At 36.7% G+C, this 21,414-nt stretch overlaps 3 protein-coding genes and 1 pseudogene across 3 annotated transcripts; all 4 read left to right on the top strand.

Moving 5' to 3' along the window:
* The first annotated feature begins 419 nt into the window (after nucleotides 1–419).
* On the top strand, nucleotides 420–7,945 carry LOC122015955 (annotated as a pseudogene).
* Nucleotides 7,946–9,669: 1,724 nt separating this feature from the next.
* Nucleotides 9,670–13,610, top strand: LOC122016879 (selT-like protein). The gene is made up of 4 exons (XM_042574305.1): nucleotides 9,670–9,881; nucleotides 9,961–10,031; nucleotides 10,929–11,244; nucleotides 13,319–13,610. Exons 1-4 carry the CDS (start codon nucleotides 9,708–9,710, stop codon nucleotides 13,433–13,435), a joined length of 678 nt encoding a protein of 225 aa, XP_042430239.1. The 5' UTR covers nucleotides 9,670–9,707; the 3' UTR covers nucleotides 13,436–13,610.
* A 1,163-nt stretch (nucleotides 13,611–14,773) lies between these two features.
* On the top strand, nucleotides 14,774–15,862 carry LOC122013538 (probable CCR4-associated factor 1 homolog 11). Its single transcript, XM_042569806.1, has one exon. The coding sequence runs from the start codon at nucleotides 14,774–14,776 to the stop codon at nucleotides 15,860–15,862; it is 1,089 nt and encodes a 362-aa protein (XP_042425740.1).
* A 426-nt stretch (nucleotides 15,863–16,288) lies between these two features.
* LOC122015576 (protein TIC 56, chloroplastic-like) lies at nucleotides 16,289–20,506 on the top strand. Its single transcript, XM_042572551.1, has 5 exons — nucleotides 16,289–17,034; nucleotides 18,024–18,221; nucleotides 18,339–18,621; nucleotides 19,421–19,583; nucleotides 20,038–20,506. The coding sequence occupies exons 1-5, from the start codon at nucleotides 16,335–16,337 to the stop codon at nucleotides 20,239–20,241; spliced, it is 1,548 nt and encodes a 515-aa protein (XP_042428485.1). The 5' UTR covers nucleotides 16,289–16,334; the 3' UTR covers nucleotides 20,242–20,506.
* Nucleotides 20,507–21,414: the final 908 nt, after the last annotated feature.

The following is a 21,414-nucleotide window of genomic DNA, read 5'->3' as shown; positions in this document are numbered from 1 at the left end:
AACACCGTTTTTGATAACAAAAAAACTGAGCCCTTCCGAAAAAACAGGGCGATGAGCTTACCTTGTAGCAAGGGCTTAATAAATTGGGACACTTCCGGTAAATTAAGTCAATATAGTCCATCAACAATCTCGAGTCTGCCTCACTCATAGATTAATAATTTAAATTAAATAATAAAAATTATAAAAATACACACACATATTTCTAAATAATTTTTTATTAATTTTTTTAGAGAAGCCTCAGCCGGTCTTCGGCCGGTTCGGCCCGTGCCAAGGCTCCAGACTTGGTCATCGCGGGCATAGAACCAGCGGGCGCATCATATCCGGGCTGGATCCGGCCCAAATTTAACGGGCCAGACTGTCAGTAATAATGGGCCTTAAGTGATACGCATTGAGCTTTTGTCCTCCTCCCGCCCGCGGCCGTCCCTCTTCCTCCTCCGTCGCAATCAAGCACTCACAGCGCTTCTGCTCACACCGCTCGTTTTCTGCGATGCGGCGCAAGCTCTTTCGTTCATCCCTCCTTCGCCACTTCCAAACCCTAGCCGCTCCTCCTACCAACGTCTCCGGCAGCCGCCCATACTCCACAACCTTATTTATTAGTCGATTCGGTTCCCACGACCGCGATTTATGGTCTAAGTGCTACTCCTCGGTAGCTTCCCAATCTCGCTTCTTCCAAGATGAGAAGCAGGGTTACTTCCCTTCGAGATACTCCGAGGACGCGAAGAAAGGAAGATTGGCCCCCGTTAATGCCTATTTTCTGTCTACCAGGTCTATTTCTCGATTCAGTATGCACGTTTGGCCCTCTGTTTCTTGTTTGCTCTCATTGCTGCATGGATTATTCGGTTTCTTGATCCAAATTGTAGTGTTGATTTGAAAAGCTTGAGGGCGCAGAATGCGTTCAACCTCATTTCTCTGGCTTCTCGTGTCAGTGACTGTGTCATTCTTAGATTCTACGACAATAACTTCAAGTTCGAGAGTGATCCTCAGGTGAATTTGTTTCTCTATTTAATTTAAAATTCATGTAGTGCTGTGATGTTACTGACATTTGTTGTTTTCGGTCATCTTTACTCCATCGCACCTTTGCTTGTATGCTGTTAAACCACTAACAGATGACACATGAAACTCTTATCATTATCTTAGCAAACGATGATCAAAGATAGTTGACAGAAAGATTTTCTATTGACTAGATGTTGCTTCTCATGAATTTCTATTATTTGTACACCTCACTTCAAAATATTTTGCAAACTAAAGAATGCCAGACTGCTCTTTGCAACATATCATTCAACAAGCTTATGTTGAGTTTGCTGTGGGAGAAAGGTGAGAGAAAGCAAGAGTCGACTCTCACAGAATCTTAGATTAAAATATTTTGCTGAAAGTAACCATCAAATTGTTTTTATCTTCCCCGTTTAGGAGAAGGAACATGATGATCCTCCCTGAAGAATATACTTTCATAAAGGATCTCTGTGATGACCGCCCTCGACTCTTAGCTTATAAGAAACTGATCAAGTTCAAAAATTATTTATCAGGTCTACATAATCAAACATTAGGTAATTCATGCTGCACTGTGTTAATCACACTAAAACATGTAATAATTTAAAACTCATTAACTTATTAAATATATTTTCATATGTTAAAAATCAGTTAAATTTTTTTAAGAAATCAATTTGTTACTAGCAAAGAATTGCTTAAGTTTTTAAAAATGAATTACCTTGATAAAAGGATTGATAAACAATACTTAAATGCCATTTTATGTTTTATCTGTTTAATCTTGCATTTTTAATGTTATGTTTCATGAGTCGTGTCCATGATCGTAACATTTGCTGTAAATGAGTTACAACATAGTCAACAAGTGCTCAAGATATTGCCACTTAGCTCGATGTAGTTGTTGAAGGAGATGACTGAAACTAATACATCATCCAATGTTGATGGTACATAGTAAAGTCTACATCAGTAAACAAGGACACCATGTTCTAACTTTTCAGGGTGGGTTTCACAAATCTTATCCCAATATTGAAATTCTATATAAGGCTGTACCACTACTACTATCAAATTTCCTAACCTCATACAATCTAGTATTAGGAACAAAAATGACTCCTAAACTTGCCATTATTATATTATTAATGATAATAGTGAGTCATAATACTGTGTTGTTGGCACATGACAAGCTCAGTAAGTTGCACTGCATGGGAATATTTACATTATCACTACTCATAGTTTTCTAAGACGCATGATTCTGTTGCACACTTGCACCTACCAAAAAAAAGTCGTTTGTTGCATTGCCATTCTTATGTGCAATTAAATCTTATTCACACACGATTGCAAATATATTCCTCTACTCAAGTACTTTCTAAAACATACAAAAATTTCATGTTAATGTCATATGGTTGAAACTAGTTCTTAGTAGTAATGTATATTTGTCTTGCTGACAGTCAAGTAGTTTTAAATAAAAAAAGACAACATACATCAATTATCCATTCTTCCATTGGCGGGGAACAACTCCTTTTGCTTAGTATATTATATATATTTAGTGCCAAACACGAATCATATGTTTGAGTGGTTGTTAGTCAATTTTTTTTTGTCATGCAGAGTGGAATCGTTGTATAGCTCCATGGGCTTCAGTGACTGAAATAGCTGAGAATATATTTTATAATCAGATTTTTATGTGGAGTTATCTTGTTTAATGCAAACATATCACTCTTGTTTTCTTCAATTCTTTTGTTTTTAGTCTTTTCATGATGACTTAAAAGTTTATATTTACTTCATGTGCTTACTAATGTTGTTTATTACCTCCTTATTTCAGGTTTTTGACTTTGATTTTTCGAACGAAAGCAATTGCCACTATGTTGTGGTTTTTCAATATGGCTCTGTTGTTTTGTTTAACGTTTCTGAACAAAAGGCAGATGGCTATTTGAAGATTGTTGAAAACCATGTATTAACTTTGCTGTCAGAGAGGACAAAAGATGGTATGCATGCCAGGATCTTTGCTATTTTATCCAATATTGTTACTGTAATATATTTAGATAAGAATTGAAGTATGAGAAAAGAATTTGAAAGAACACCATACTCTTATACTATTTGTTTCTTAATGCACCTTCATGAATTGAACGACTCATCTGGCTTTATACATCCTACTTTTATGGAAACAATGAATGCTCAATCAAACTCAATTATATAACTGCTTCGTAGCATATTCTTTTTACCAGCAGGCACAAACTCAACGATTTCACAACAGGTTAATTTCTTTTGGAACTTTGTTGTCATTCGTCTGGGCCATATATTGTCAAGACTTGCCTCTGGGAATATATATTGAAGTTAATCTTCATAGAATTAAAATGTACTCTTTTTAGAATGTACTTTGTTCTGTTTGTCTGAAGGTAGAAGCTTTTAGGTTATCTGGAATGATATTTATACATTTGAGCGTAGGAAATAATTTTCCCACATATTCAATATTTTTGGTGCTTCAATTCTATCAGTTAATTGTTCTTGGTGCTATTCCATATCCTGTTTAGTTTTTATATGTTCTGTTTTATAATTCTAATGCATCATTGAAATTCAAGAGTACTTCTGGTTTATATTTCTTCATGATTGAATTTCTCAGTTCTTGAGTAGATGGGTTGCTTTTACTTGTTGCCCCCCAAAGAACATCAGAAAGAAATTTGTTACAACTTATTGTAAAGCTTGTTCCTTTACCCCTCTCTCTTGTTTGATGATATATCACACTAAAATATGAATGGTTGAATAGAAACCATATACTAATGTAAAAATTGTCAAAAGCTTGTAACACACTATTACCTAGTACTTTTCTGTAACTGCTGAAATTATTCTAAATGAGGTAAGAAGCCATATATCGATGATTAGTATTGGAGTTGCTTATTCAGAGATGTGTTGTGAGCATTTGGTGTTCTTTGGAATTTAGTCTTGTAAGATTCTGGTTGTAGCTTGATGTAGTAAGATTTTTAATGAACTTGTTATGAATGATCAGTTGCATAACAACCAAAGTATAAACATTCTCAGGTTTGTATTACGGAAATAAGTTTGGAACATAAGTAGAGGCAGATTTAGCATAGGACTGGGGGGATGCCAAGTGGACCCAATGATTTGCGCAGGCGACGCCCTTGCACCTATTCTATGCTTATGTGCACATGTCATGCCACTAGATTTCGCCGTTCCGCACCTCCAATGTGGTGTGGCTGGATCCATTACACGTGGCCGCGGCAGGGGAATCCTGCCACCCGTCGCGGTTGCTTGGATGGAATGACACCGTCGTTGGGCCAGTAATTTTGCAACTAAACGACATGATTAAGAATGGGGATGGATTAATTAAGCGGCAGTGGCGATTAACTTGCGGATTAAGGTAATGCATGATTTCTATGTGTCTAATTAATCAAGTAATTAGTTGGCCAATTAGTGAAGCATGTGTCGTAATCCTGCCAAATGCGGCCAATGGGGTATGCATGGCTCATATGCTTATGTCGCTAGTGCTATTTCCTCCAACTTAATTAATCACTCTTCGTTGTCAATTGACTTTCATTATAAGCTGATTAATTCTTCCAATCACATTGAAATCTGTAAACACACATGAATGAAATAAATCGGCAGATTTATGCTCTCATATCTATCCTAATTTGTCATGAAAATCTTTCTTTCTCCCGCTTTCTTAAACCGCAATCAATGCTGCTGAAATGCAAAACAAAAATCTTTTTAACTTGAACAATAGAAAATGGAAGGTGCGAACATTGACAAACAAGGAGGACGAGTAAGATGAAATGTGTTGTCCACTTTGCAAGCTGAAGCCCTTCAATTCCTCTCTTGGAATCCACTCTAGCTCCTCTAAAGATAAATGAAACATGACTAGTGGTTTTAATTGTGGTTGAACATTTGAATTTTGATATTCATAATGAGATTAAATTTTGTAATCACACAGAAGTTATATGCAAATACTTGTATTTGCAGTTATGAGTTTTAGCGTCAACATATTATTTGAGTGACATATTCATTTTATGTTAACCTTGCTTTATGGGCTTTGGAATTTGACATTCGCCAACTCGAGCCATCAGCTTATTTTCCACAGCAAGATTGAAGAATTCATTGGTTAAATTTATGGCTAAACCAATTGCGTTTAAGCTACCTAAAATAGTTCACAATATGGTTAATTGGAAGTTAGCTATAGGTTTACTAAATTTCTAAGAGAATGATAGGCATTAATAAACAATCACTGAAAATTACTACATTTTGTCTTTTAACATGAAAATTGGCACATAATGCTGCATTTCTATATAATTTTTATTTTATTCAATTTCATTTCTTCCCTTCATGTTGCAGCAATAATTGATTTATCTGAGTATGCAATTTTATACGAATAATGTAGCTACTTGTTAGTAAAGTGTTGGCCGTACATTTTTTCAGCAATATGCAAATATCATTTGTTTGTCATAATGGAAGCAATATGACAAGCTCAAGTACTGGGTACTTTACTAAGTACTAATCAATGTTAATTGTGCCACAACTACTGACCTTTAGAATTTCCAAATAGTGACATTCATTTTTAATATACCCTCTGACTCATATCTATCAATATGGCTTTATGTACTGTCTAGCATACTACAGAATAGCGGTTTTACAAATTATCTAAGTGCTACAGGATCAGAACTTGATCCATGAATAGTACTAACACTTTGTTTTTATTTCTAGATAAACCCTAGCACTACATTTTCCCTACACTAGTGTGCATGCCATTCCCATGCATTTCCTTTTAAGGGCACAATCCTACGTTGTATTTTAATCAAGTTATCAAAACAAAGTACTTTGTTTATGCTGTTGTGAATTGTGATCAATTCTTAATTTCTCATAGATCATTTCCTTGTTTTCTGGTAATGTACACAATTATAGCTAATGATGTTTAAGTTTGTTAACAATGTGATTTCATTTGTTATGATTATAGACTATTCAGTAGTTGAAATTCCAACTTTGAAGACGTGGATGAAAAGGTGGACTCGACCATATTATGCTTAAAAGTTTGAGTGTTGATGGCATTCACACCATTGCAAGTGTTCTTGGTCAAAGCATTGCCTTAGATTACTTTATTCGGCAGGTACCTCAGCTGCCTTTCAAAATGTCAAATGCATCATTTTCTATATTCTAAAAAATTATCTACCTTGTCTTGATGGAATGTTTTAGTGTTCTAAAAAATTATATCTTACCTTGTCTTGGTTAGGTTGATGTAATGGTGGAACTATTTAGCAATAAAAATCAGGAAATGGAGAAAACAGGTCATTTTAGGTTGAAGAACAAAATGCTTTTGCAATTAGTTGGAAAAGCAAATTCTATTTTGGAAGCATTTATTCTAAAGCTCAAGCTTTTTGACAGGTAAATTTTACCTTAAAGGCACATACTTTGCACTTATACTGACTAATTTTCAAGTTGTAAATGGAGAACCAATTGAAAGCAATGTTATAATTGGAAATTTTATTGTCAGATGAGATCTTTAGGTGATTAAAACTGTACTGGCTTTGCCATACAAAGCTCTTCTTCCCTAGAGCACGTGTACTGATAACATTAATTTGTGAAAGGTTGTACTTTAATCTAGGTGTGTTTCTACTGGTGTTTCCTTGTATGTAATTACTCATGTGATTAATCACACAAGGCATAGTTAAGCCATTGCAATAAACATTTGTGGATTGGAATGGTGGGGACGATGCATCGTAACATATTTTGTCATCACATGCACAAGGTTGTATATATTTTTTTGACCAATTCCTTGTCAAAGCTAATTATGTTGCTACTTCATACCAGCTTACATACACATTGTTACTGATAAAATATTTTCGGTCTCTCTATACCTATAGTCTATCTCAACAAAATATGATGGTTGATATCAAAAAATATTATTGCTCTCGTGGCACCCATCTTTATTGCAGTTAGATCATAATCCCCGATGAATTTTCTGCAATCATAAATTACTCGGATTCATATCCATATATGCTGTCAGCGTTCAACATTTCCTTTGCATTTTGGCTGATATCCTATAATTTACCGTGCTTTATTTATTACCGCTATTTGATTGAAATTCACTTTTCCTATTTCCTAATTAAGGATATTTACCTCAATAATATCTCGGACAATAAACTTCTTATGTGCATGATCATGCGCTTTCTCCAGGCCAGAGATTGCATGGAAGAATGCTAATTACGCCCAGATATGGGAGTATCTTCGTGATGATTTTGAGTTGACAAATCGATTTGGTAGCCTCCATTTCAAGTTGGAGTTCGTGGAGGTACGACTTGATTCCTTTCTTCATTCTCACAGCGGTCTTGGTTTGTTGGATCATCCTGTCTGATTTTGCTATTGGTTTACAGCGCAACATTGCTTTCTTCAGGAACATCCTTCAGAATAGGAAAATGCATTTCTTGGATTCTCTGATAGTTACATTACTTGTTGTGGAGATATTCATGTCGATATATCGTAACGTAATATAAATTTATTGCCACCACATAGCAGCATCCAGAAAGAGTGTCCTGAATCTGGTATATGAACTTGTTCCTGGAAAACAATCTGCAATTTTGATAGTTAAATTTCTGTAGAACCAACTCTTTTGAGTTTGATAGAGTTCAGATTTTGTTTCCCCTCCCCCTTTCTTCTTGTAAAGTGTTCAAGCATTGACATTCACGAAATTGATGGGAAAAAGATTTCGATGGAAGGCGTTTTTAATTTTCTATCGCAATTAATTTCTGTTGGTATTTCATTTAATCTCCCAAGTCGCTGAAATATTGACTGCATTATTTAGATGAAGGTAAAGAATCCAATAAATAAATAATAAAAATTAAATAGTTGAGATTGGCACGACTTTGTTGCAATATTGTTATCGTTATTCTTTCATGATCATGTATTGTTTTACATTTTCATCTTGGGTTAATTGTTAAATCGATTATATAACCCTCTGTTTTTCTCAAACTGAAATGAGTTTTTTTTTTTTTTTTAAATCTAGGTGTCCAGACTCCAAACTTTTATGATCTGTTTACTCCAAAGCACAGATGAAGAACGCAAAGGAATGAACGGTGGAAAACTTAACTCAGTAGCAAAAGATCTAAGGGAAAGGAATCATAGAGTAAGACAATAGCAGCGTCGGTGGCTCGATGCTCTCCACCGTAGCGCTCTTGAGGACCTCCGAGGACGACAAAGACAAAGCAAACACATAATCGAACGCGTCGGCGGGTGCCTCATGACTCGGCTGCGCCTCCAATGGACTAACACAGGCTAGCTGCTGGAGCTCCCCAGAGATGTCAGAGTTGAATCTAGAACAGGTGGAGAAAGCCTGAGACAGCTCGAGTATCTTGGACTCAAATTCCGTGGACTTGGCATCAGAAGGGCGAGGGGGCCGACGGCGAGCTGCTGAAGCTGGAAGTACAGAGTCGGTCAAATTCTCGGAGACAGTGGCCGAGCACGACGGCAGAGGAGCGCCAGGCATTGAATCGTTCCGAAGAGGTTGGAGCAAACGCACTCATGGACCAGCCAAGAGAAAGCTGGATTTGCGATGGACTCGAGGATGAGTTGGCGAGAGAGATCATGATGGTGAAAGAGGAGCCTGTCATTAGAAGGAAGGAAGTGGAAGAGGGGAATAACGGTCGTGGAGCAAGCCGGAGGGGATGTTGGAGGCGGCGCCGCTGCAATTGCGAAGGAGCGACAGCTTCCATTCGGCGAGTGTACAAGGAGAAGGCGAGGGAGATTGGCTCGCCTCTTGCTTCCCGTCCAATTTCGAGGGGATGAAAAAATGGCTAAAAATATCAACTGACGCATTTGAAATCTGCCCGTCAATAATTTTTTTTATATGTAAACATGAGAAATGATCTCGAATCTCGTACTATCTATCCTTTTACTGATCCATACTTCTAGGTAAACAGACCATTACACTCGATTAGTTTTGGATAGAGCTGTAAATGAACCAAACGTTTGTGAATAAGTTTAGTGTTCGGCTTGATAAGAGCTTGTTTATGTTCGTTCAATATATATAAAATTAATTAAACAAACAAACTTGAACAGCTCGTTAAGCTAAACAAATAAGCTTGAACATATAAGTGTTCAGCTCGTTAACGTTCGTGAACAATGTTTATGAACAACGTTTACAAATCGTATTTATTAATAAAATTCTTTTCAATATGCCAAATAAATAATAAAATAAAATAAAATAAATAAATTTAAATTAGCAATCTTAATAATCAATCAAACAATTAAAAGTTTCAAACAATCAAATAAATTTGAATTGAGAGCTTGATAACATCTAAACGAACCAAGCTCAAGCCAAACTCAAACCAAGCTTGAATTGAGAGCTTGATAACATTTAAATGAACTAAGCTCAAGCCAAGCTTCAAACAAACTCAAGCTCATAAAAAATAAACCAAGCCAACCTTGAACACTCATTTCAAAAACTTGGTTCATTTTAAGCTCGGCTCGGCTCAGCTCAGCTCAGCTCGATTATCTTATCAAATAAGTTTGAAAACCCCAAAGCTTAGCTCGACTCGGTTCGTTTACAGCCCTAGTTTTGGAGATGAGCGGCTCTCCCACTTGATTCGCCTTCCAATTACTTCTTAGGCTTAAAAATGTAAACTATATATAATATTCGGAGTACTTTGGAAATTACCAATTTATAAACAAATCGCCACTATTTATTTATTTTTGTTGATCTGTTATCCCTCTCGCTCGCGGAGTCACTATCGATGGATCGGCTCCAGCTTCTCCTGCTAGGTTTTCCCATCCTCCTCTTCTTCTCCGACGTCGTCAATCTCTTCTCCATCTCACCTCCGCCTCCTCCTTCCAAATCATCCTCTCGATCCCACCATCACCCGCCTCACTCAAATCATCCGATCTCCGATTTCCCCACCAGTCCGCAGGTATCTTTTCCAATCATAGTCGAACCAAAATAGTCGCGTTCGTCGACTTATTTTCCTGTGGTTTTCTCAATACTCGCAGAGTCCCCAGATTGGCGGTCTTGGTTATGGCACTAGGGTAGACCTGAAGTTCTGTGTTTCCTGCTCTTACAAGTGATGATTCTTTTCCCTCTATTTGTTATGTTCTGTATGATTGGTTGAATTTTTCTCTCCAAATTTAGAAACCTTGGAGGTTGCATCATAAAGTGTTTGGCTTTTGACTTAGATTGCGCATTTGTGAAAAGGATAGCTGGATGAGAAAAAATTTAAAATGAAAGTATTCTTCCAATCCTGTATTGAGTAGTAGATGTTAATAACTAACCTTATCCTTTTTAGTATCCTGTGTAGAGTTCTGGAATTTTATTTTATTTAGTTTTCATTTGCCATATATCTACTGCTATCAATAAGAAAGTTAGAGTTGGCGTCTGTTGTTTATAGGTTCAACAAGTGAGAAATGTCGAGTGTTTCTAGACATATATGCCATATCCTTGGTGGTAAAGTTTAGAGTATTGTCTTTATTAGTTGGATACATTATTTTAATACCTCGGTGGATCAATCTTGACATAGTAGCTTCACTAGTAATTGGTTCTTGATACCAATCAAAAAGCTTTTGGTAATAACAAAGCATAGCTTTTGGTTACATTTGTCAAGATGAACTATTAGCCAAACCAGAAATATTTCACATTAATTTTTCTCTATCTTCTTTAACAAAGGATACAAATATATCTTATGTGCTTGAAATTCTCTCTTTATTAGAAAATGCCTTGCTGACTTTGCTTATGAGTGAGGTCAATTTTCTTTTACATGCTTAAAATAACACTAGATGTAAGAAAACTTTGCTTCTTGTTACTTATCTTCAATCAAAGGATTTCCACTGTGAAGCTATCTTTCATGCATAAGATATAATGGTAGGTTGCACTAGCTATTATATCATTAAATCATCATTTAATCCACAGCAGAATTTGAAATTTCCATTTGCAATAAATTCATGATATACACTATTCTTTTTAGGGGTACTGCAATGACAATGAAGAAAATGCTGGAAGCTTCTTTTCCTGGGATTGATGTAGTATTATCGAATTACCCACCGGCATTCCCGAAGCATTTGCTGAGTAAAGTTGTTCCTGTTCTTCAAATAGGAGTTATTGCAGTTATAACAGCAGGTGATCAGATATTCCCTAGACTCGGCATGGCCCCACCTCCATGGTACTATACTTTGCGTGCTAATAGATTTGGTTCTATGGCATCAACATGGCTACTTGGCAATTTCTTGCAATCATCTCTGCAGAGTTCTGGTGCATTTGAGGTTTACTGTGATGGTGAATTGGTAAGAAATTATTCTGACCGTCCTCTAGAGTGAAGTTGGCTCTCTTAAACCATTTTCTTGCTATGGCATCTTTGTTATCTGTGCATTTGATACCTCATTCAATTTATGATTAATCTTTTATTTTATGTATTTAACATCTTATTGACATATTGCTCACTTTTTTTTGGGTAAAACTTAGACCTGTGCAATCTAGAGAATTGTCTTTGACCTCTCTAAACTCCATTTGATCTAAGTGCCTTATTCAGTTATGCTATTTTTTAGGCACCATTAGCTTTTGTGAAGTGATCTTCCTTAAGTATTTGAGAAATGAGAAGCAAGAACTATGTTTACACTTTTGGAGGTTTTATATTTGATTGTATTTTCAAACATATGCATATGCACATAAACTTAGATTAAACATGTGTATAGCCATTCATCTTGAAGTATATCAGAATAGAAGATATGTATGCACAAGCAATTGGGCTTTGTTGGAGTAAGTGCTAAGGATCATCCACATTTTCTTGAAACTCATAGAGTAGCCACACATTTATGGGTGAAGTTGGCCCAAAACATATTCAATGTTCGTTTTTAAGTGTACTTTACCCTGAGTGCAAGTTCTGTTCCTAACTTTCCAAGGTTTGTTAATCTTGCTTATTCATCCTAGAGTGGACTTATTGCTAAAACTACTAAAATCACTTTTAATTGTTTTAAGTAGTCTCTTCCATGGGCTTCTTTTCTTTTTTAAACCTGAGTCTTCATGTCTAATTGATTCACCTGGTTTTACCAACAGAATCTTCCCTTTATCTTGAGCATGTTCATATTAACTTATTTCCTTACATTTTGTGGTTTAGTAAGAATCACCTAAATTGCACACAAATTGGAACTTATTTTATTTATCCAAATGATCCTCGGCATTATTTCAGCATTCTCATCTCTTCTTGACTTTTTTATGTGTTATGTTGGTCATCCACAATCTTACAAACACAGTTCCAACAAAAGTATCTTATTTTTATGAGACTCCAAAAGCGTATTTCTATTTGAAATTATCTATAATATCTTAATCAATTTCCTTTAGATGTAGTATATATGCAAATTATATAACTTTTACTTGCATAAATTTCATGTAGATTCAATTTAACTATTGTTCAATTCTTTTCTTCCATTCAACTTAGTCATTTCACTTTTCTTTTCATTAGCGCTTTTGCTAAATTTGTTTTTCTAGTATTAGCAATCATGGAAGTATCCTTCTCATTCTTAATTGTCAAGTTGCTATAGAAAATTAATATGGACTTTGAGTTCTGTTATACATGCAAGACTCTTATAGTGTCAATTTTGGCTACTATATATATATATATATTTCTTGTTTTCTTCACCATATATTTTTTAATAGTTAATTCATTTTGATTTGACCTAATAGTTTTATACTACAATACATAAAAATCAATTCACTTTTGAAGTTACTCATTCACATTTATTTTCAGAGAATTGATTCTAAATTTGTCTTATTTTCCATTTTACTTAGTTGCACGCTTGTCGTAATTACCAGAAGCATGTTATTCCCTCATGTTTGTAGTTATCAGGAGCTTGGATTTGCCTAGTTTTCTCGCTGTCAGTTTTTGTTAAGTTGTTTCTTTTTACTTGTATTTTGATTTGTGATCTTTTTGTATAATCAGCTGTTTCCAAAAAGGCTTTTATGCATTATTTTGGTGTTTAATAAACAGAAAAGATTTATTTATTATTATTTATTTTATTGAAACTAAAAAACATATCTTAAACTGGTAAAAATAGAATTGCCCTCAGACAAAGGTCAATTTTACCTTAGCTGAAACTATTCTCCTATCGCAATCAATTTGTTTAAATTTTGAGTTGAACCTTGACAAATTAGAAACTACTTCCTGGCTTTCTAATTCATTTCCAGTAATTGTGAGACATCAAGCTAACCAAATAAACATGATCTTTATGCACAGATCCTCAAGTTATTCATGGAACAATTCATGAACCTGTTTGTCGCTTTGATTCAAGTTATCACTGCTATCATTTCTCGTGCTTCTGTATTTATGCTTTTGCATCCAAACATAACCTTTTAATCTTGCAGGTTTTCTCAAAACTGCAAGAGCAGAGATTCCCCAGCGAGTATGAACTGAGGGAATTAATTGCCAAGAGACTACCCGATCCTTCATTCAGTAGCAACCCGGGAAGAGTCGTACTGTAATGATTCTCGCATAGGAAGCAACCTGTTTGAGAAGGGCCAAAACTGACTACCCGGCTGATATGTTGAGTGTGGATGTTACATAAATTCTGCAATTAGAAAAACTATCACGCTTCTGACTTTTTACTAGTTTGTTTGGAATGATTGTTGTCTTTTATGTGATGATATGCTTTGTGTTTGTCTTATGAGCATATCAGGACTAGTTCTACAATTGACCAGAACTATTACTGATTCAAATTGAGAGATGAAATCCATGGACAAGGGTCAAACCGAACTTAGCCAATCGACAGGAGTTAGAAGGCTAATCTGGTCTAGCTAGAGGTGCGATTTTTTCTGTTCAAATTAGTCAATTCTAACTATTTGTGACCTCAGGACTGATTGATTCATCCACCTAGTTGGTATCAAAGCACTAATCCTGTGGCTATGTTGATTGATGAGCTTGAATGAAAGTATATTTACATTCATAAATTATGTGTCAGTAATATATATTAACTTCTCGTTTGTATATTAATTTCTTCAGCATGCTCTAACGTATTCCGTCTAGGCTTTTATTTATTTTCTTCTGTTTTTTTTCTTCCAATTTTGCCAGATCTATTAACCTAGTATAACGTGTTATTATTCACGTGACAATCGCGTGTCGGTGAGTTGTATATGAAAAAAAAAATAAACAATGCATTTTTTTTCATTTTTAAATTTTTTTTTCTATTGTTTTATTTTCTAATTTGCTCGCTAGTTCTTCCTTCCTAGGTTTTTTTAAAAAAAACAATTAGAGAAATTAAAAGTTTTAACGTATATCATTAACAAATTCCTTTTTTTTTTCTCACGGGGTATTTTATTTACGTTGATTAATCTGGAGTGATGTGTTTGAATTTTATAATTTTTTTCATTGATTATCAAAATAACTTGGAAAATGTTTGAAGTGGACGGTCTAATATTTTTAGAGTATTTATCAATTATTCTGTCTACAAATTTTATTCTAAATTTTAAATAAGGTAGTTAAAATTTTTTACATAAAATAATTGATAAAGTGTATATGAAAATAATTGTTCCAGTTAAAATGGTCAAAACTTTTAAATTTTAAAGGTTCAATACCAAAATTAAAAAAAAGACAAATCTGAGGGGCAGAGTGACAATTTTAATATAAAAAATTCTAATATATTTTTTTAAAAAATAGATTATTTAATAAAACCTAAATATGGCAAAATCACAATTAGATAGAAGTCTTTCCTAATAATCCCAAAATTCCAAAAAGTTTAGAGCTGCGGATAATCCGCAGCAACCAATTCCTAATTGGACTCAACTGATTAGGAAATCGATCTTTACAAGTAAATAACTACCTCGATGTACCTCGATGTAACGGAAGACGCAAAACACAGATCAGAGCGAAACAGAGGAGCAGGGAGCGATCGCTTGCAGATGGAGATCATCGACGTGTGGGAAGCAAACCTACTGGAGCAGATGGAGTCGATCACTGTCCTTCGCCGCTCCTTCCCGATCGTCGCCATCGACACCGAGTTCTCCGGCTTCCTCCGCTTCACGCCTCGCCGCGCCGCCGAGGAGTGCAGATACCGCGACCTCAAGTACAATGTCGACAACCTCTGCATAATCCAGCTAGGAATCGCCCTTTTCGACGACGCCGGCAACCATCCCGGCATGGCATGGCAGATCAATTTCTCGGACTTCGACCCCGACGTCGACCCCTGCTCGCCGGCGTCCATCGACCTGCTGAAGAACAGCGGTATCGACGTCCAAAGAAACCGGTGCGAAGGTATTTCTTCTGTTCGCTACGCCGCTCTGATCCGGGAGAAGCTGTTCGGTCACCACGGCGGTGCGTTCGTCACGTTCCACGGCTCGTACGATGTGGGCTATTTGATAAAGTTGCTCGCCGGCGGAAGGCCTCTGCCGGAGACATCAGGAGAGTTTATAACGGCGGCGAGTGGCATCTTTAACGGAAGACTCTACGACGTCAAGTACATGGCGCGGTTCTGTCCGGGACTACTCGGCGGAGAGGTTAGCTTGATGAAGCTCGCGAGTATGCTGAACGTGGAGGCAGACGGCGTGGCACATCAGGCGGGATTCGACAGTTTGGTCACCGGACTGACCTTCCAGGAGATGCATAAGAGGTGGGCAGTCATGGACGGCCGAGACTCCATGATTCTGTACGGCTTGGAGAATGTGTGCCATGAAATCAAGAGCGCTTCTTCTCTCGGTCCTCTTCGGCGCCGGTGGAGTTTACCACCTGGAAGCTTCATGATTCCGCCGCCGATGGTGTGCCGACCTTTGGCTTTCCCGTCTCCATACTTTGGCGGCGGCGGCGGCGGCGGCCATAGCCCTGTTCCTCTGTTGCCGCCACCGACACGGCTTATCGGATGGTTCCCGCCGGTTCCACTTCAACACTCTTTTGGTGGCCCCTGTGTTGTCTTCATGTAGATCATGTCGGTTCTGCAGCGTAGAAATTGATTTTATGATTTGGAAAGCTGAATTCTGCAATCTGTTGATGTTTGTACTCTGGGATCGAAAAGTGTTATTACCTAACTCATGTTTGTGTTTTTGTTATTATTTTTTTTTAAACAAGGCAAAATAGTGACAATTAAAAAAATCAGTTTAAAAGGCTTCATGGGAATTGGAATAATAGTAATAAATAATTAGACAGTTTAGGAAATTAGACAGTTTAGGAAATTATACGTTGAGTCATCTGTTTTTGAAGTTTTGACTCTCCGACCTGATAGCTATTTTCATAGCCTTAATATCTTACCCAATGGGATCCATCTAACCTCACCATTTGAAACGCGGGTATTCTCTTGAGTCAACTAAATCTTCGCCGCGTGCTCTATCTATTATCCTATCGTCTTCCATCGCGTTCGGTTTAACCCCATTCTGCAAAACCCTAACCTATCAGTTCATGGCGTCCATCAACCTCGGATGGATCGGCGACAATTGGTTCCCGAAGCCCCCGAATCCCTCAAAAGCCCACCTCTTCGCCTGCATCGGAAGTAACCGGAACCTATCCTTTCCCATCGCCGACAAACCCGCCTCCACCACCGCCGCCTCCGCCCCTGCCTCCTCCTCTGCTCCCGTCGCTGCCTCCAATGAATCCCCCGGAATATACTCCCAGATGCTCGAGCAATTCTTCTGGGAGTGCGAGCAACGCCCCGACTTCCGCCACACCCCCGAGGTCGAGCGCATCCTCGCCGAAGACCCGTGCTTAGAGAAGAAGGACAACCCCACACCCGAGGAGGTCGTGGAGAACGAGCAGTGGTGGGAGGAGTTCAACCAGAATCCCGTGGTCAAGTTCCTTCGCCGAGCTGAGCTTATCGCCGACAAGGTCAACGAGATTGAGCTCGAGAAGAACAAGTACCCCTACCGGCGGGAGGACCGGGAGCTGTGGAAGAAGCTCCCTCATGTGCCAGGGTTGGACGGACGGCCAATGCCGAGAAAGTCGATCAGGACCAAGGAGGAGTCCGACGAAAAGTTCTGGGATTTTGCCAGGCAGTTCTTTTTGGGGTTGTGGGGTTTCCGCCAGCGGCCGTATCCCCCTGGGCGGCCTATCGATGTGGCACAAGCGATCGGGTATAAACGGCTGGAGAAGCGGTATTATGACTGTGAGTTTTGGTTCAACTTTTTGGATGAATATTACACATTGATTCTGATAAAGAATTATAGTTCAATTTTCTCATTACGACTTCGAAGTATGATGCTTCTAAACTCAGTGATAAAGACGACAATTACCATTGAAATATTCGTCATAAATTTGCTCATTTGGATGTATTTTCAAAATATAAACAATTTATATTAATTATACATGTGATATTGTGCATTTAGGAACCTTGCAACTGATTACTACTTAGAAGAAGTTTACAAATGCTTAAACAGATACTAAAATAGTTACATTTATTTTGTATCTAGGACTTTGAAGTGCAAGCATCTTTATATTGCCAATATTCATTATGTTCATAATCTTCTTGTGGAATTAATAAAACTAGCAATAAGTATAAACCTGATGAGAAAGAACTTTTGTAAGCTACTAACAAATTGTTGCTGGACCTACAAATGTCAAAGACAACCACATTGAACAAAGAAGAGTCTTGATTTGCTTATGTTCTTTCTAAATTGAACATCACATGCATTGAGATAATATATTTGAGCATGTGTTTACTTCTGAGATTGGTTGCAACAATAGCACATCTTAGACTCACAATTACCCTATTGCACGCAATACATTTATGAAATGATTTTAACTTTAATGATTTGTAACCTTTTTTATGTTCAGATAATATCACATGCTTTGTTCCAATCATATGCATGATTTTCCCACTAGAAAGCAGTTCATTTAAGGGTGAACGTGTTGATTGTTCGGAAGATGCAGACAGGATGAGCTGTTGTAGTCCTTAAAAGTTGTATGGAGAGCTTAGTAGTTTGTTAATTGATTGAGTTGAATTTGTTATAATTTGTAATTCTGACCTCATATCCATTTCGTCCTTAAAAGTTGTATGGAGAGCTTAGCAGTTTGTTAATTGATTGAGTTGAATTTGTTATATTTTGCAATTCTGACCTCATATCCATTTCTTGTAATCTACCATCGTAAAAATAGTCATCATGAAAACTGGTGGCTGGTATTATAAAGATCGGCTTGGACGCACCAGAGGGCCTTTGGAGCTTATAACTCTTAAAACTGCATGGGCTGGTGGGGTAATTGACACACACACATTTATCTGGGGTGAAGACATGAGTGAATGGGCACCTATCGGAATGATTTATGGTTTAGAGAAGGCTATTGCTACATGGGAAGGTTAGTTGCTCATGCATTTCAAGTTTTTGATTTCCTTGACAGAGATGAATATCTAATTGGTCATAGTTTTGTATTTTAATTATTTCTTTCTGAGTTAGGCATTTCCATGTTTTCTAGTCAGATTAGGTGCTGCTGCGACAGCTTTTCTTCACAAACTTCAGAAGGGTATACCTCCCTGGACTCCTCTCAAAGGATTTGAGAAGAAGACCTATAAGCAATTACAAGAAGAGGCTATTGAGAGCAAGAAACGTGACATGGCTGTTCTTGAAGCCAATGGTGGTATTTGGCCTGGTGTAAGAACTCCTAGCCATGCAATGTTTCTTTGGGCTAGTGGCTCTGAGCTGACCACAATTCTTGAAAAGGACTACATGCCCAACAAATATATCTCGAAAGAGCTGAGGTCATATATTCCTGGTCTTTTCCATCTGTCTCCAATCGCAACAAATGCCTTTTGGGTTAATAACTTAATATATTGGGCAGATTAGTTAAATTTGTTTTAGGAGTTTCTATAATCTCCATGCTGAACTTTGTTATCATATATGTGTTATCTGATGTTTGAACCCTTGACTGTTGGTTTGTGCAATTAGTATGTTACATACTTAGTGCCAGACTTTAATGCTTAGAGCTTGAGAAACATAGGTTTACCAATGCTATTAAGGTGTTATTTTATTCTATGAAATAAGATTGAGAAGCTTATCAGAAGTCATCTAGGACAATCATCAAAATTTAGTTAAGAACTTAAATTTGATTGTCTCTATTGAATAATTTTTGGAGCTAATAGAGGCATAGCCAATCCCAAATTGTTGTGGCAAACATGGCTTGATGAAGATGATGATGATATTGAACAATCTTGGATGGGTTCAGTGTGCATGTTGTCTTGGTTATCTAACAATCTACCCACAATTTTATGATCACTAATCTTAATGTGCTTTGACTGCTCAATGAATGTGGTTCCTTTTCTGAAATTTCTGTTTGTGTTTCCCTTTATGTTAGAATTGTGTTTTTTACTAGCATCAAGTAAACTGTTTTCTTTACTGATGTTCTTGCCATAACAGGAAAGATATTTTATCTGCAAATTGCATGTTTCTGCATGTTTCTGTATGTCAGGATTAAAATTAATGTTTTACCTTCTTATGCTTAGGTGAAATTTTTCATGACATTACTCGTGCAATTTCAGTAAAATTTGCTCTCTTGTATAGGTATCGTCTTGCAAAAATCATTCCTGGATTAAGGCCATGGGAAGTTTTAAGTGTAGAACAAGCTATGGACCAGATAACATATGGCGGAGAGTGGTATCGTGAACCTCTTGGTTGGTACACGACTGGTCCGCCATATATCAGGTCCTGGAACAGGGATGTAAAGGTAGATTCGTTGCTACTTTCAACTTGCAGTTCTATTTTCATGTTCATCCATGGATGTCGATCCTTCAATTCGATCATATCTTAGTTGACATTCATGGAATTGACTCATTTTGTTTGGCTTCCACAATTTTTGGTTGAACGAGCCAGTTCATGTCATGTTAAACCACAAGAAGTGACTTGTGGTCTTGATCTATTCTGAGATTGGATCTTTTGGTCTCGGCCTGTTCATTCTGCAATTTGATCACATCTTAGTTTTAGATTCGATGAGTCAACGCATTTTGTTTAGTTTTTCACAACTTTGGTCGAGTGAACTAGTTCATGTTAACCACTGCAACTGATTTGTGTTCCATCTGTTTATCAGTCTATTCGAACACAATCAATAATCATGATATAGTTGAACTGCTAACTTTAGTGTGACTATTTTGAACTTACTGTTCAAACATATTGGTCTGCAGAGACTTTACAGAATCTTTCGAAGCCTGAGCTACCGAATCTACTCCAAACTGGATCGAACAATTCCTGGTTTTCGCAAAATCATGGAGAAAGTTAATGTGGATGCAGCTGCAAGAGATCAACAGCGCAAAGAAGAGATGGCTGCACTCGAGAATGCTAAGTCGGAAGCTAACTTGAGTGAACGTCGTGTCTCGTCATATCCCTAACCGACATGCCATTGCTCAACGAACCACCCCTCTTCTCCTGCTCGTTTCCTTTTTGCCGGTTCAAATTGATAGATTATGGGAACATTTTGTCCTGACGTTGAATGCCAGTTGTCATCGCTATAGGGAAAGTTTCAATTTTTGTTGCATCAGTTGATTTGTTGGCTACCAATCCAATTCAAAAATATTATTATTGCAACTTTTCTATTACTTGTTTCCGGTGGAATATATTTTCGCCATTCAAGTTTGTTTGAGGTTGCTGAGACTATTTATTGTTTCTTTAACCAGAGCAATGCTCCCAAATATTTTCGTTAATTTTTCTCCATTAATTCGATCACTCTGATTTATTTTCTGGTTTTTGCTCTTATCAGTTGAATCAACTGGTTCCGGTCTCCAAGGATATTTGTGCGTTATATGTCATTAGAAACTATTGTTAGGCGAATGGAATCATTTAGGGCAATTTATCTCCACGCGAGAAAATTTCACCTCATATTTGTGTGTTCATAGAAAAAAACATATTTTCTCTGTTAATGGCACAAAGCGAACAATAATCTCATTTTTCTTAGAGGAAGTTTTCCAACAAGTACCAAGGTAGCATTAGGATTGTAAACTACTCAAGCTTTAAAGTATTGAAAATTATTTAATAAGGTAATCAAATCGAATTTAAAATGAACTAAATCATTAAAATGATTATTTAAACTTAATTTGATTTTTTTTTAAATGAGTTTAAACTTAATTCAAATTTGACTCAAGATTGATTCATTTAGATATTATTTAAAAATTTTATATTTTAAATTTATTTAATTAATTATTGAGTTGGATAATACAAACTTATTTATCCGTTTTAAATTTTTTCATTTAATATGTTAATAAAAACTTTATTAATGAATATCATCCATAAACGTTGTTCATGAATATGTTCATGAATATTAACGAGCTAAACACGTATTCAAACTTATTTATTTAGTTTATGTTCAAGCCTATGTATTTAATGGATTTTTTATATAATGATTGAACATAAACAAATTTTTAAATACTAAATTTACTCATGAACATTTAATTGCTCAATGACCAAGGGCAGAGATGGCTCTCGATCAAAGTGTTATTTGTTAGAATAATTACTATCCTAAATACAACGATTCATCAAAATAACCCTACAAATGAAAAATCTTATAA

The sequence above is a fragment of the Zingiber officinale genome, chromosome 8B (genome assembly GCF_018446385.1).
Source record: "Zingiber officinale cultivar Zhangliang chromosome 8B, Zo_v1.1, whole genome shotgun sequence".
Classification (NCBI taxonomy): Eukaryota; Viridiplantae; Streptophyta; class Magnoliopsida; order Zingiberales; family Zingiberaceae; genus Zingiber; species Zingiber officinale.
Note: the sequence above shows the minus strand (reverse complement) of the source record. Positions and strands in the feature narration are given on the sequence as shown.

Bases quoted from the DNA above. Each gene is read 5' to 3' on its own strand.
- LOC122013538 (XM_042569806.1), top strand. From the start codon at position 14,774: ATGTACCTCGATGTAACGGAAGACGCAAAACACAGATCAGAGCGAAAC.
- LOC122016879 (XM_042574305.1), top strand. From the start codon at position 9,708: ATGGATCGGCTCCAGCTTCTCCTGCTAGGTTTTCCCATCCTCCTCTTC. The intron at 9,882-9,960 runs GTATCTTTTCCA...CAATACTCGCAG, and splicing joins ATTTCCCCACCAGTCCGCAG to AGTCCCCAGATTGGCGGTCT. The intron at 10,032-10,928 runs GTGATGATTCTT...TATTCTTTTTAG, and splicing joins TGTGTTTCCTGCTCTTACAA to GGGTACTGCAATGACAATGA.
- LOC122015576 (XM_042572551.1), top strand. From the start codon at position 16,335: ATGGCGTCCATCAACCTCGGATGGATCGGCGACAATTGGTTCCCGAAG. The intron at 17,035-18,023 runs GTGAGTTTTGGT...TCGTAAAAATAG, and splicing joins GGAGAAGCGGTATTATGACT to TCATCATGAAAACTGGTGGC. The intron at 18,622-19,420 runs GTCATATATTCC...TCTCTTGTATAG, and splicing joins TATATCTCGAAAGAGCTGAG to GTATCGTCTTGCAAAAATCA.